The sequence below is a fragment of the Argiope bruennichi genome, chromosome X1 (assembly GCF_947563725.1).
Source record: "Argiope bruennichi chromosome X1, qqArgBrue1.1, whole genome shotgun sequence".
NCBI classification, from domain to species: domain Eukaryota; kingdom Metazoa; phylum Arthropoda; class Arachnida; order Araneae; family Araneidae; genus Argiope; species Argiope bruennichi.
In genome coordinates this window covers 136,374,651-136,391,610 of record NC_079162.1, presented here as the reverse complement: position 1 = coordinate 136,391,610, position 16,960 = coordinate 136,374,651, and the positions used below count along the sequence as shown (strand labels likewise).

Here is a 16,960-nt window from a genome sequence, read left to right as displayed (position 1 = left end):
AGCATTTATTTGTTTATGCTTTGTATATTATTTTATGATGTGTCACTATACAATTGATTTTATGTAATTTATTGTGTTGAAAAAAGATTGTTTAATATTTGTGCAGTTTACACGTCAAATTAAAAAGTGAAGTGCCTCGAAAGTTAGATAGAAAGGATAATTACGTTTTTAAGAGTGATATAATATCATGGGACTGGTCTCCATTAGGAACATTCATGTATACTATGAACGGAACACATGTAAGACTATTAAAATAACACGACTTAAATGTGTGATAATTCAATAGTATCATGAAGTGATTGATGTTTAAACAATTTAACTGAAATGAAATATAACCAATATCTTCGGAGAATCATTTGGTTTCTATAAGCGACTAATAAATAATAAATATATTTAAAACTTTCAATTTTGGAATAAATTAGACCAGATTTTCGCCGATAGTGGGAAAGCAAAATTTCTCTAACTTGACTTCAAAATAATTAACTCATAATAAGTAGTTTTACATTTAAAGGAAGAAAATTAAGTATTATTTAGCTTTTTTGTATTCAGATACGGACTTTTTCTCTCATTTTTAAAAATTAGCAAATATATTTGAAGAAAAAAAAGTTCCGACTTTCATCAAAAACTTTTCAATGTTTAAATCCATTTTTTATGAGACTTTTGAGGTTTAATTACACTGAAATGTAATTCCAGAAAAAATATGGTTTAATTTCATTCTAGATTGTAATATATAGATAGAAACACAGGTTTCAACATTAAATTACTTAAAATTGTTGTAACATGATAATTGAAATATTTAATCGAAGTTTAAGGAGGAATAGTTTTTAACTATTTTGATCATTAAGTCTAAATGAACAAATACAATTTATTAAGCATTTTTTATTATTTACTAGCATTGGATAGTGATAACACAAGCAAAATAATACTTTATCAAATGAAATACCTAAATCTAAAATTCATAAAAAGTTTTCTAGGTTAGTTATTTTTTTGAAAGTGAGCAATGCTTCTACAATATAAAATTAAATGAAAAGAATTAATATATAAGACACTATCAATGCAAAAGAAAACACGAAAAAAATAATAAATCCTATATTTTTTCTAATAACCCCTTCTATTTTAGAAAGGGAAAAAATTCATTTCTCTTTGATTGCGGTACTGAAGTGTTTTAGAGCTCTCTTCGTTTCAAACAAGAACTTTTAAGGAAATAATTTCTCATGGATTCTTCCTTTTCTTCACCTCTACTTCTAACACCGGAGCTACCTGATCTTGCACTAATTCTGGATGCTTCACATTCGTGTGTCTTTTAAGCATAATCAGTGTCAAAGCATTCTTGAAAAAATGCATATTATTATCATGAAAGTTATATATAATGAATGTAGAAAGTATATTGAAAAGATTTTACAAAAAAAAAAACAAAAAAAAAACCCTTTTTAGAAATCCGAAAAAATTAATTAAAAGAAATACTCGATATTTTCGTCAAAAATAGATTTGATAGCGTAGGCACCTACCTAAAATAATTTTTTTCGATAAAAGTTGCCATAACGATCAAAAATTTATGTGTTGTTATTTATTAAGAAGGCTGGTGAAAATATTTTGTAAATATATGTACAAACTTATTTTTTACTTGTTATTTATTAAAGTATGAAAAGTATACAAATTAAACAATTAATTCTCCTTATTAAATCTAAATATGTACATATATGTGTATATTTAGACTTAAAAACCGATGTATTTTATTCAAAAATAATTAAATCTTGAATCTGAACTATCTTGACTTTTTGCTCGTGTTCTTATCGTTAAGCATTTTTTCCCCTCAAAGCTATTGCAAACTAATGTTCCTCCCCCCCCCCCCCAAAAAAAATCGAGTGTTTTCCTTTCAATTTTTTTAACCCTTTCGCATACAATGGTGAGTCTGACTCGCACAGCGAATTACTAAATTTTTAATTTTAAATCTGCAATTAAATGGAAATATTAAGTAATTTAAAATGCAAAAATCACTTATAAACGCTTCAATTCTCCAATAACCTCATATTATTCTAGGAAGTAAAATAATAATAATTGTCCTAAATAGGAAATCTCATATAATTAGGTACTTAAGTAAATTCAAATATCAAGGTGTGAATGTTATATATGAATACTCTTTGAATAACTATTTTAATCATTTTTTTATCAAGACACTTTTAGCCAAAGACTATTAAAAATTTAGAAGTACTTGAAATTATTTAGTTTTTGCCATGAAGAGAAACCGAAAGAAAAAAAAAAAAACGAAGAGAAGAATAAAATATTTTCCCCTATCGCATAGTTATAATACTGAGGGTGGAATCTGAAAATTTTGATATTAATTTATTTAACAATTTTTGTGCATATTTCATAAGTACTTTTAGTGTACTTAAAGAAATACTATATCACATATATTTATTTTTTGTCGTCAGTTGTAGTCGGTATTATTTCATTAGTGAAATAATTGTAGCCCAATAAATTAGATTGCAACAAGCAGATATTTTACTGTTAAATAAATTGAATTTACAATTATACAATTAATTTACTCCGCTTATTTATAATGAATTCATATAGTCTGGCTACATCAAAGTAGCTCTCCTGAGCATGCATATTGCAATGGAGTGTAGTGAAAAAAGAGTGTCTTATTAAATTTAGTTTAACCATTAACTAGATTTTAATCAAAGAATTCTCATAGTGAAATAAGTGAAATGAACTTATATATTCATTACCGAGGAAGTAACAACTGCATGGAATAAAATGGGAATTGTTTTCTGAACTATTCATTGTCTTATTATATAATATAAAAGCTACAATATCCCTAATAATTCCACCGACAAATGATCGAAATAGCGGATACAAGCAATTTTTTTTTCTTCATAAACCATGATATGAAATTGATTAACCGAAAGGAAACGAACGGTCTACAAAAATGTGACGTCATATTCACTTACCAGTTTGTTGATTATTCTACAAATTTTAGTGGAAATTATAAGCTGAATGAACGTCATTTGAATCAGATGTCTGAAAATACGCGGATTTAACGTCGTCGACATCCATCGCATTGAGTTCTTGGTCGGCCGACCAATAATTGGCGGCAAAATGTGATATCTGATTCATTAACCACCTTGTTGGTTATACTACCAAAAGAAATCCAAAATATAAGCTTAATGAACGACTTTTGAATCAGATGTCTGAAAATCTGCTGACTTAACGTCATCGATATCCGACCAAAAATTATGGGCAAAATGTGACATTTTATTGATTTGTCAACTTATCGATTATGTAGTCAAACCGTTTAAATCGTTATTTGGATATTTCGATTGTTTACAGTATATTTACTTTAAGATAGTTTTGAAATTATCATATTCTTTAATGTCCAACTTTCTATAGCCGTCTTGAAGTGATGAAAGATTTCGCTGGTGAAACTCTCGGCATCGGGGGGGGGGGGCGATTGTCGACAGTAGGGCGATTGCCCCCCCCCACTAACGCCTACTTTGGATTTGACTAACTTCAATTTATTGGTGCTTTCTTTTATACTTACTAGCTGTTACATTTTGTAACAGCTAGTACAAGATGTACTAGAAGCTGCGGCAAATTAAAATTGAACAAACAGAATTTAAAGACGAGATAGGAGAGAAATTTTCAAAAGAAAAGATAATTTAGAAAGAAAATATATACAAGTTAAAATTTAAGGTAGATGTTCAAAATGTTGAAAGAATGAAAACGGTGGAGATCGGTTCAGACATTCGTTCGTTAAATCTAAAAAACGGAATTTTTCATCCTAATATCAAATTATGAACTTTTTATGAACAAACATCTTGGAGTGTTTTAAAAACTCAATTCGATGTCATCAGTGACTTCAATAAATGATACTATATGTGTGAATGTCCATTAGAGCCAGTTTGTTAGTTGTATCTCTTGTGATAAAAGTTCACTGCATTAGTTAGATAATTTGTCTATAATTGAAAAAGCTATTCTGTGTTAATCCAGTGAAAGACTTTTAGAGGATTATTGCCGGAGTTCAAGGTGCATCGTCAGGAAAGGGGGGGGGGAGACCACTGGAAAGAGCTGGCAAGAATTTGTGATGTATGTTCAGTGGTTGATGAATTTGATTTTTATGTGCTACCATGCCATTTTTTCTGAAAGCTTGACCTTACAATAATTCACTGATGTAATACATGACGAGGACATAACCAGCTACACATTTGATGGGTGCCAAAGATCTGAAATCACCATTAATAATTGCGTTGGAATATAAGTCAGCAATATTGGTTTCCAGAAGAAGCAAATACACTCGGATATCTAAAATAGAAGGTAATCGGCTACCGAAAAAAAAAATCAGGCATTTGTGAAAGTTCGAATTCAGAGATTGGGAAATTTGTTGGGGAAAAAAAAAAAAAAAAGATTGGACGGCGTTCAAATATTACATCCTGGATGTGCTTCTTGGAAGGTCATATCCAATGGACTATCTAATGGATAATATAGCTCAAGATAAAATAAATTGGAAAGTATCAAATCTTAAGGGAGTCCTTTCTGGACAGCTGCAAACAATTTTCAGATGTGGAGAGAAGATACAGTGGTATGGTAGACTTGTCTGCTAAAACCAGAGCCTTCAGTACATCAGCTCCCAATCCTTGGTTTTTGGAAGAGCTTTAAGAAGGGTCAGGAAGTCCAGATACTAAAGATGATCCTAATACTAAACTGATTTTGAAAAGGAAAAATAATGCAAGTTAACCATTTTGGCAAAACGTGAGCTTCTGTGGCCGTAAGGGAGAACGATATTGGGCATTACAAGATTCTTTTCTTCTTATAGATGGAGTTTTATATCGCAGATGGGAGAATGACAATGGAAGAGCGTACCGATGTTATTTGACTCTCCCACGATCTAGATATCTTGAAAGTCCTTGAGGAGGACATTTCGGTTTTATTTAGACATTAAACAAGGTTAGAATAATTTTAAGGGGCCTGTGCATGCCTCACATGAGGAATGGTGTGAGTAGGAACCCAAAAAGTGAGAATAAAGGTATTATTACAACTTTATAATATGGGTACTCCATTTGGAAGAATTGCTTGTGATGTATTAGGGCCCCTTCTGCCCATAGCATTTAAAGGCCGTCAGTACGTCTTGACAATTATGGACTATTTTATAAAATGGTTTGAAATTATACGGATAGCGGATTGAGAAGCATCTCTAGAAAACTGGGTATCATGTTTTCATGTTCTGTTCATAATACATTCAGATTAAGACACAAATTTTAATTAATTATTATTTGTGAAACTATATGAAATTCTTGGCATGTACTATAGCATTACACCCATAGTCAAACGACATTATAAAAAGGTATTGCCAAATTATTCTCAACAGTTTGTCAATGTTTATATCAAGAAATTAAATGGATTGGGAAATTCACATACCGATGCTTTTCCTGGTTTGTAGAACTGCTAAGAGGAAGCAGCAGGTTGGACTCATGTAGAAATGTTTTTTCAGAAGACTCCTTTACTTGCCGTATGAATTTTTATTTTTTTCCAAAAGTTTAGTTTTATTGGTAGCCGAACTATTGCATGTGGCAAATATTATTTACTAGCCTTGTTAGCTCCAAAATTCGTGTTCTATTGCAGTTGAGTTGTATAAACGTACTTCTCACACTTAAATTTAGGATTTTTTACTGTAAATTAAATTATTTTAATCCAAGGAACTCGTGTCATTATTTGTACCTGAAAACAAGTGAAAGACGGTACTCATTGCTGCATTTATTAGAATTTAGAACAATATTTTAAAAGTTTTGTATACCCATAAAATCAATCTTGTGTTAATGTCTTATTTCAGAAGAAGTTAATTTAATGTTTGGATTAGTAAAACGTCTGTTAGCAGTTGCTACGTAAGCATTAACGGTTTTTCATTCCGTACATTTTTTATTATCATTTTCTTCCATAACTGAAAAGACTGCAAGTCATGAACTGTTTCTAAATGTTAGGAACACATGTATTTTCTTTCATTTTTTTTACATTATAAATTTATTTGAAGGTTATTCCAACTTGGTCGAAAGAGCAGCTTCTTCTTGTGGAACTAGTTGCTGCAATTAAAGTGTTTCCTCTGGAGTCCATTATTCAAACAGTAAGAACAGTTTTGAAGCAACCACCGTCCATGTCCCAAAAAGTGAGTTAAAATTTGTAAATGTTCAAAATTTTATCGATACTTTCCTGTGCTAAATTTGGATCTCCATTGGTCTTTCTCTTGTAACAAAATTACTTTCTTGTTTTTCTATTTTAATCTCATATGAAATATTTGCATTTTTGCATAATCATTCCATACCTTATAGTGTTTCCCTTCATATATTTTAATAATTTAATTTTTACTTCTCTTTTAATAGCTATTATTTCCTTGTATACACTTTTGTAAGGGAAGCTAAGCTGAATTTTAGCGTTTTGTGTGACATTATAACAAAATCATAATTACCATAAATCATAGCCAGTATGAGGTTAGCTGATGCCCCTAAGCAAAGAGAAATCCTTACCCTCCTTAAAAATACTCATCTATTCACAGGCATAATCAAATTTAAACAAATTTGATAGTAATATTTTTAAGAATAATTAAGCTATGTTTAACCTGCATAAAAAGGGGGGATATTTTTTTAAATAATAGTCCTATTTAGAATGTCCTGTTAATGTTGCTGTGTCGTCTTTCTTGCATATATTCTCACTTTTTGTATGTATGTGCGTGTTATAAAAAATTGTACAGGTGCGCTTCTGTGTATTGTTTTCTTCCTCCGAGCCCTTTGATGTTTCTCTGGAGCTCTGCAATTGTAAAGTGATAATGTATCAACTTGAAGATTTAGAATCAATTCTGGAAAAGAATAAAAAGTCACAAATATTTTTCTGTCATGAATAAATCATGTAATAATGTTTTGGATTTTCTGTCATATAAGTGTATTGTTTGTTATTTTTATGCTTCTACTGTTTGTGGGCTCGTTTGTTATGAAATTGACGATTTATCATTAGCAAAATTTCTATTGACATTATTATTATTTCAATCCATTCATTCTTTAGCTGAATTTCTGGTCCATAATTTGTTTAGCAATCAGTTTGGGGTGTTAGGTTGCGATTTGTGAGATGATTCTTATTGAATGTTAATTTTAATAAGTTTGTGAGAGATTTCGATTAGAGATTGAAAAAAAAATGGCGAAAAATGTTGGTTGTGGAGGATTTATGTCTGACAATCCCATTGATTTAAGAATTATTGGTTTAAGAAATGTAATCGAGAAGAACGATATATTTAAAAATGATGCAGAGCTCTTGCTAACCATTATTAATAATATATTTGAAGATAAGAGAGGAAGGTGAGGAAATTTGATTTGAAAAAATAAGAAACAAAGAATTCAATAATACGAATAAAGTCATTCGTTTTAATTCCAATACTGCATTGTTGCGGAATAAAAGAAATAATACCCTACAAAACCGCAAATTTGAATGCATTAAATCAAAATGCTGAAAATCTAACTAAAATTAGGTATAATTGGGTTCTAGATTAATCCGGAATTCCTGTTTCTGCTTTTTTAAATCTTAAATTTCTAGATTTTTTGCTGAGGGTCACTAAGTTTCATGAATATTATCCAGTTTCTTGAATGTTATCCATTTTCAATAAGTAGTTGGACGTAGGCTTTCTTTATGATCTCCATTTAGAAGCTTTCAAATGATAACTGCTAAATGTGGCAATTAAAGCAGGTTTCGATTGCAATCTTAAAAAGCAAAAATTGAATATTTAGCAGATCTTTGCTTTTTTGTCATTGTCCGAGATTACTGCCATTTGGTGAGCGTTTCGTGAATTTTGCAACAAGGCTTTTGGGTAATACTGTTTTGATTTAATTATGAAGATTTATGTTCGAAATTTCGAAAATCTTCTTTATTAACAATTTAATTTAATTTATTAGGATTATATATATATATATATATATATATATATATATATATATATATATATATATATATATATATAATAATTTTTCATGAATCTTGTCCCGGTCAGTTTATGAGCTAAAATGCATTCTCAGAGGCATGCATTAAATGAACTGATTACATACTGAAAAGAAGTTACCTCTAAAGAAATATCATCAAGTTAACTCATTTGAATCTTGCTCTACATGGTGAAGCAACAATTTTCATTGCTTTGATGCAATAAATAGGTAATTTATTGGATGTAATTTCAATTAATGAAAAGTTTTTAGGCTGAAAATTAAAAAACTATCAAATAATTGTTCATTTATCTTAAACAGGAGCTATAAATAATGACGCTGTTAACTTTTGGATTTAAGATTTCTAACGAAGAGAAAAATGCAAAGTTGAATTACCTAATTTTGATAAAAACTAGTTAAATCTGTTTTACTTTTTTTTTTCGGGGATTTAGTTCTAAAAGTTTATTTAATTATTTGGGTAATATTATTCTAAATGCTTTTGAGAATGGATAGTCTGTGTGCCGCCCAAACTATAAAATATTATTTTTCTTTAGATAAAAGTGCATGTTAAGTTTTAGAGTGAGAAAATTCTATAAAATCCGTTGGTCAAGATTTTGTGGAAAATTTATTAAATCTTCCAACCGTGATTTCTTACCAAAATACCTTATTTCCTATAAGAATTTCTCTTTCTAGCTTCAATTCCGCTCCAATGCCAGTTAATATATATATACTTTATCAGGTGTTTTACATTCTAATGGAATGATAAAACTTTATTTATTTGCATGTAAGCACAATAATTCTATAACCCTCACAGAAAGTAACTTGAATTTAGTATTTATTAAAAAAATGTTGTGAAAATAAAATGCTCAGAAATGTGAAATGATGTAATAATTATTTTAAAAAGTGCGCTCTTTGTTGAATGAAATTATTTGAAAATACGGGCATCACAAAATTTTTAAAAATAGGTTCATTAATAAAATGTTTTAGCTTTTCATAATTTTTCAAAATTGTTCTCTTGTGCCGTATTAAGAATTTTTTTTTTTTTAATATGCATGTATTTATATATATCTTATCGGATTTTTACTTCACGCAAGTTTTCAGGATTTTTTTATATGGAATGGCAATCACCCTTGGAAGAGTATCAAAATCTTAAATACTCTAGTGCATACTTAGAACAAAATCTTTCAATTTATTCATCCAATCGATAGGTTAAGGCGTTTAAAACTAGAAACGTGCCAGAAGATTTGAAAGAGGAAATCTTTTTGAACATATTCAGAGAAAAGGGATTTCAAATAGATTGTCTAACACGAGACATTATTAACAATGATAACATTGAAGACATGATTTTAAGAGCCTACTTCCCATCATTGTTTGTACGTGCAGAAAGGCATCATTGCTTCAGAAAACTGTATGCAGTTTGCATCAAGTTGAAATGTAAATTTCGAATATTATTGCATTCTACCATCAGTCTTAAGATTTTAAATCATTTATAAGAATTGAGGGGTCCTAATAGCGAGGTAAAATTGCACTGTGCTGTAAAGCAAGAAGAAGCGTGTTCAGTTCTCAAACTTAAAGTCAAGAACGCGATGTTTATTTGCTTTCCAGAGATAAACAAATGGTCAACTCTGTGTACCAGAAAAATTTTAAGGTATCGGATGTAAGAGAAATGAAATACTGAATGTTTATAGACACCATATTTAGAGGAATCAGATTGCATTAATGACTTATTAGATGATAGAGTAAATTGTGTGAAGGACAATAATTTCTTCTTTAAATGTTTTCTCCGTTGTATATTGTAAGATGTTGTAAACGTAGAAATTGTTTCTATTGCAAATCATTTTACCATTTGATTTATTATGAAAATATAAGTGTTCAGTTGAATATTGTGATAGCCACACAATACAATTAATCTGTAACTAGTACAGGCGTAATTACGGTACTTTTGCTCAAATGTAATGCAGTGCAGTTTTCTTGCTTGTAAACCAGAGTTAAACATTTCTAAAAGCATTAGAATATTGTGTTATAATGTCAGCGAAAAGCGTTGGTTTATGAAATTTTAAGCAATTAGCTAACTGTTTATAATCAATATAGACGGAAAAGCTTCCAGCTTTTTTCTTTAGTTTTTACCAGCATGGTAAGAAAACATGATGGCGAAACAATAAACCTTGTCAGTCGACGCGATCCCGAATAGCAAATGCCGGTGGAAGTACTTATAGCCGATACAATCTATACAAATCATGCAGCTGCTTTCTACGTAATTGCCCGGACAGGTATATAGTTATGAAGCTTAACTTCTGCCACCATATGTGAACATAAGCAGTTTTAATTAGCTGATAATAGGAGAAATTAAACGGCATAATGGCATGCGCCTATACCATTTTCAAATTCGCAATACAAAGTTCTGAAAATGGCAATAAGCCTTTTTCAACAATTTCTTCATATGCTCATGCGTTATGAAACTTGAAAACTTTGAGGATCAGAGATAAGAAAGAAATTGCTGAAGCTGACTGGGGATTAATAAACTAATTTGCAAAGGACGTGAAGTTCAGAAATGAAAGTAGAAGACTGAGTGGTTGGGAATATTAAGTCAGAAGAAATAGAAAATAATTTTAATCTCATTCAATTCATTGAATTGAAAAATGACTTTGCTAAAAACCAGTGGATAGCTAATTCTCGTGAAATTTTCATGGAACAGGAAGCGAATGTAATAATTGAGGAATGTGACATGAAAAACAAAGAATATTTCATGTATCACAAACCTGTGCTTAAGGCCGATAAAAATGTAATCTATATTCGTGTGGTTTTTAACAATATTCATAATGAACAAGAGTCCTTAAAGATTATATGAAAAGTTGTTCTAAATCTGAATCCACAAAATTCAGAATTGTTGTTAATTTTCGATAAATCTCTGCATGGTTCTTGAAGACAGTATATTTATTAAACATAGAAAAGAAAACAGGTATTGTAGGTTTCGCACAAAGCATCATGTTGGGCAGTTGGCGGGAGGAATGCGCCGGAACGAAGTCAGGAGCTTAATCACATAGATATTCTTACGCGAGAAAAAATAGTTCACTCTCTTCAAACCAACACACCCTTCCTGCGAGTGATATTTTTCAAGCATTTATAATAATATACATAAAAATTTTAAGTACAAACAACAATACGAAAATTACATGTAGATACAAAAATTAAGAAATTAACGAAATATTTTTCACAGAATATTTTAACTTTTTTTCACTCACAGCTTTTGTAAGAAAATCTGGAATCAACCATTCTGTTTGAACATATTCTAATTTAATTACTGTCTTCCAACAAATCTTTCATAAAATGAAAACATAACATCATATGTCTTGATTTATTTGAAGACTTGGTGTACTTAATCCACTGAATTGCTGCTTGACTATTTGAGTTGAAGGTTACAGCATCATTTATAAATTGTTTACAGCTTAATTCAGTTAATAAATTTACATTCCAAATAATGTCTTTACATATTTCAGAAACAGCAAATAACTGATCTTCACATGTTGAGAGACTGACACTTTTTTTTTTGTTTATGACATTTCCATGAAATTAATGAATTACCTAACAGAATTACACCATCAGAGAAGGATTTACCGTTTTCTGCATTCCCCCAACTATCATCAGAATTTGCATTAAGAAAACCAAATTTACTGTCATAAAACAATTTTTAATCTTTTGAACCCATTAAATATCTTAGAACTCTTTTAGCCAAATTATAGCACCTTTTTTTTTGGTCTGATTAAATTGTGACAAATATGTTGTTACAAATGATAAATCAGGCCACGTTCTATTAGCTAAATATAAAAGTTCACCAATTAATTCTTGGAAAGGAAATTCAAGGAAACTTTTATCTTCTCCTTTTACAGTTGGAGTTTTAGCACTTTTACATTTTTCTAGATTTTGTTTAACCAATAACGATTCAATATATTCTGACTGACACAAACTAATACCATTTTCATGTTTAACAATTTCCATACTTAAAAATTTACTAGTTTTGTTCTCATTCACTTCAAATATGCTTTTGATGCTATTTACAATCTCTTGATACATTTCATCATTATTAGGAAAATTGCTAAATCATCTACGTACATACATAATATAAAAACATTTTTACCAACAGTTTTAATGAAAACGCAGTTGTCAGAAGCCAGTTGCATCAATCCAAATTTTTCTAATTCATCTTTTATAGTCATATACTAGTTTCTACCAGATTGTGGTAAGCTATAAATACTCTTTCGCTACTTACAAACTTTTTCATTTCCAATTAATTTTTCATAACCAGGTGGAGGTAACATATAAACAGTTTCTTCAATATCACTATATAAATATGCAGTTTTAACATCAAAGAACTTAAGAAATAAATTTAATTTAGATGCAAGTGCCATTAACATTCTGAAGGATTCGATGTTTACAGCGGGTGAATTAGACTCGGAATAATTCTTTATTTTTTATTTGATTAAAACCTGCTACTAAAAGTCTCGCTTCATATTTTGTTTCACCAGAGTTATCTTGTTTTAAAGAATATACCCATTTGCTTTTTATTAATTTTGTTTTTCCTGGCTTGTTTACTATTTCCCAAACTTCGTGTTTATTTAACGAATCCAATTAATTTTTCATTGCTATTTTCCAGTTCTTCCACTCGGCACTATATTTGCCTCTGAATATGTATTCGGAATGTTATGAGCTATGACATTTGTTTGGATTTGAGCCTTTTCGAACGTCTGACTCGGATCTGATTTTTTAAAATATTATTACTTCTTGACTCAATATCTGGTGTTTCGTTCTCATCCCCCACAGCGGCGTCTCTCTTCCGCTATGGTATAGAATTGATGAGTCACTATCTGCTATCACTATCTCATCCTCTGCCGATTCGGCAGGAATTTCTAAACTAGATATTTTACTTTTTTTTTTATTTATTTATTTATCTCACTTGTCGCTGGAGAAGTTTCAAGCAGTGAATTGAATTTATATTTAAGTTTCTACTTTCGTTTTCCACAAATAATTACTTTTAAAGATTCATTGAATTTAACTGATTCATCTTCTATTATTTTTCGGCTTTTAAGGTCATAAATTCGATAACCCCCTTCTTTCTGTAGAGTATACTACGTCTTCCTGGAATTTCAAATTTATTTCTGACTAGCCTCTTTTGGCGACCAGCCGGTTCGCCAATCTTAATGCTCGTCAAAATTTTAACAATTAAATATTTTATGTAATTCCTACTTTAATAGCTTCTTCATTAAAATATTTCAGACTTCAAATTTTGATAGTCATATAATTCACTCATAATATTATAAACGCCTTCAGTCATAACGTAATATGTATCTCTCTAATTTTCTGTTAGCTCCCGTAGAATTTATGCTTTAAATTAAAGTGGAAATGATTAATCTGCAATTAATATAATTATATTTTGTACTGAAACAAAGCATTTTCTTTAATAATATGATTACTGAAAACAGAGTCACTGAGCATTTAAACCTTATGGGCACTAAAGAATATATTTCTTAATTTATGTAATATCTCAAGAATTTGTCAACAAAATTTTCTCGGATCATCATTAGCAGATCGATTAATTAACAACGTTTGATTTTAAATGCATCAAACACTAAGAAAATAAACAGAATCGTTTAAAATAATCGGTTGAAAACAGGTAAAAAAAAACTACTTAAAAAAACGATATACTTAAAACTGTAAGCGTATACAAAAAAATATATGACTAACATAAACACAATTTAATTATAAAAGCATAAAACTAACCTAAAAATAATTTAAATCAAGTCCGCATCCGTTGAAAATAGTTGTCAACAATCAGAAAATTCGCATGCGTGAATTTTCAACGCCAGTTATGGTAACGCAAATGTGTGAATTTCCTACGCTAGTTGGGGTAACGGTACGGAGATTAGAAATTTTTAATTTCCTTTATTCTGTTTCATTTTAATTCAAAAGTACTTCAGAATAAATCTGAAAGATCGATTAATTAACAATGTTTAATTTTAAATGCATCAAACACTAAGAAAATAAACAGAATCGTTTGAAATAATTGGCCGAAAATATGGTAAGCCTATCCTTGTTAACGTGAGAAAAAAACAAGCCTTACTCATTTGGCGGTGGGGAAATGAATATATTTTTTGGTGGGAAAGTTAGTTTTTAAATAATAATTAAAATTTTAATAAAAAATTCAAAAAAAGTGACCCCAGGTGCACATTCCCGACCTCCAAGGTATGCATATGCCAAATTTGGTTGCTGTAGGTCGAACGATTTGGCCTGTGGAGCGCCAACACACACACACACACACACACGCACGCACGCACACACACACACACACACACACACACATTGAGCTTTATATAAGTATAGATTACTTTCGGAACGTGAAAATAAACCACATAGCCGAATTTTTTAAGATAATTTAATTTTGGTTTCCTACCTGTCCAAATTTCAAGGGGTATTTTTTCTTTTCCTTTACTTGTGGAGGTTACATTAGAAACTTGGTACTACAATTAATGGATTCGGCCCAAAATTTTAATGGAATCTCACTTTTGTATAATAAAGGTCTACTCCTTTTTAAAATGATGCGGTTCGCTCTTTCAGCTTTACCATTACTTTCACTATTGTATGGAATAGTTTTTTCATGAAATAACACTGAATTAGTAAGATAAGTATCAAGTTGTTCATTTACAAATTCTAAGCCATTGTCAGTTCTTAATTTTTTAACTCTTTTATCAGTTAGATTTTCATATTTGGCTTTAAATTGTGAAAATAAATTAAACACTTCATTTTTTTAAAGAAATAATTAAATTATAAGCCAGTAAAATCATCCACCAATATCATAAAATATTTTACACCACCAAATGATTCAGTTGAATAGCACCACACAAGTCAGCAGGAATCAACTCAAGAATTTCAGAATTTTGATTTACGTCAACATTAGGATGAGTTTTTCTGGTTATCTTACTTATATCACAAGTTTCACATCTAAAATCATTAATATCAATATAATCTTTCATTTTAAGCCTATACTTAGAATTTAAATGGCATAATCTGTAATGACAAATCTCATAATCACTAGTGGATTGCTTAGAAAAGTAACACTCTGAATGGTTCCAAATATAATTCTAATCAGTTGTTACTTTTAAATGCCTTAGTAATTAAATTATTGTCTATATCAAGAATCAACACACAATTATTCGACTTAATTTTACAACCCTTATCCATCAAACAAGTTACTGACAATAAATTATATCTTACTTCAGGAACATAGTAACATTAGTAATTGTTAAATTTGTAAGATTATTACTCATAGTTTTTGCTGTTACTGTCCCGACTCCCTCACACATAATTTTAGAGTCTTTACATGCTAAATAAATATCCTTTGTTTCAGAGGTTATTTCTTCAAACCACATACTATGTTTGGCCATGTGACAAGAAGCTCCACTGTGCAGCAACCATTGATTATTACTTAGGCTTTTTTGTTGATGAGAAGTAGTAAACACATTATCACTAACACTTCGTTGTTTTGTTGACTGGTTGACATTGTGTTGTGTATTTCGCCTTTGATTATTTTCATTACATGGAGCACTTCTCTTATTTTTATTTTTGTAAAAGCATTCCTTGGTAATATGATTTGGACGTCTGCAGATGTAACAAAACCTTACACCTGAATTTTTATTTTTTCTAGAGTAAAACATTTCCGCATTGATTCCTTCAGTGCTAGTGCTTGTCGACAAATAACAGGTATTTTCTTCTTCATGTAAAATTTCTAGTACTCCATCCATTGACTTGCCACTTTGGGTTTTGAGAATTACTCGTACTTTAGAGAATTTTCCTTTAAATCCGCGACTGTATAATAAACGAGCTTCCTAGGTGTGACATCCAATCCTGAAGAATGGCACGTCGTATCCATTCCTCTTGCTCTGGCAATATAATCGTTTGCCAATTCCTTACTTTTCATTTGAAGATTGTTGATTTCATTGCCGTCATCTATTTTACGGTCCTCTCTGCTTGACCCGTGAATATTGCCTTCATTTTTATCCCAAAGGATTTTTGCATTTTCCTCTGCTGCGAACTGTGAAGCCTGTTCGTCTGACAGCAACTTAATATAAGCTATGGCGTCAAAATTTTTCTAATTCCATTCTGCCGCATCTTTTCCATTGAGATTGTCTTGTTTCACCGAGCATACCACAGAGTCCAATCTTTTCAAACTTAGCGTTACCGGTGTTTTCAGTGCCCAAATAAAATAATTAGTTCCATTAAGTTTAAGTACATTTAATTTGTCCATGCTGACAATTTCGTTTTAGTCCACACAGTTTACTTAGAATTTTAACGAAGCAGAACCACGTTACTGCTACCAATTTGTTGCTCATTTTCAATAAATCTCTACATGGTTCTTGTAGACAACACATTTATTAAACATAGAAAAGAAACCAGGTATTGTCGTTTCGCACACAGATCATGTTAGACAGTTCGCGAGAGGAATGCGCCGGAACGAAGTCAGGAGCTTAATCACACAGATAAACTTACGCGAAAAAAAATAGTTCACTCGCTTTATCCAAAAAAGAATAATTCGTTATTATTTTGAACTTTATGAAATGTGAAGTCGCATTCCATAGAGAAGTCGTTTTCAATGTTAGGCATAATTCCAAGAGATGGTAAAACTTTAAGATTTCTTTTGAATGGAGATGATATCAACTAGGATTATACCATTATGTTGATGATTAAATGATCTTTAGGAAATAAAACTTTCCCGTTTGTTTTAAAGTTGTAATTAAACATTACCAAATTTAAATCCAATAAGCTCAATTAAGTTGTATTGCTAAATTCTTGTTACATGTAGACGATTTATATTTTGGTGCTAATATTATGAGAGAAGCATTGAGTTGAATTGAGAAGAGCATTCTAAAATAAAGGAATGGGTGCTATAACATCCATAACATTTATTCGTGACAGCAAAATCGCCTCTGCCTATTTACTCTCATTCCGAATCATAATATACA

General features: G+C 30.4%; 1 protein-coding gene across 3 annotated transcripts in view; it reads left to right on the top strand.

Moving 5' to 3' along the window:
* Nucleotides 1–16,960, top strand: part of LOC129959090 (protein dopey-1-like) — a 213,554-nt gene that overhangs the window by 125,524 nt on the left and 71,070 nt on the right. For all 3 annotated transcript variants that reach the window (XM_056071898.1, XM_056071899.1, XM_056071897.1), the window contains exon 18: nucleotides 6,026–6,157. In XM_056071898.1, coding sequence (XP_055927873.1) covers nucleotides 6,026–6,157 — 132 coding nt within the window. The remainder of the gene's footprint in view (nucleotides 1–6,025; nucleotides 6,158–16,960) is intronic.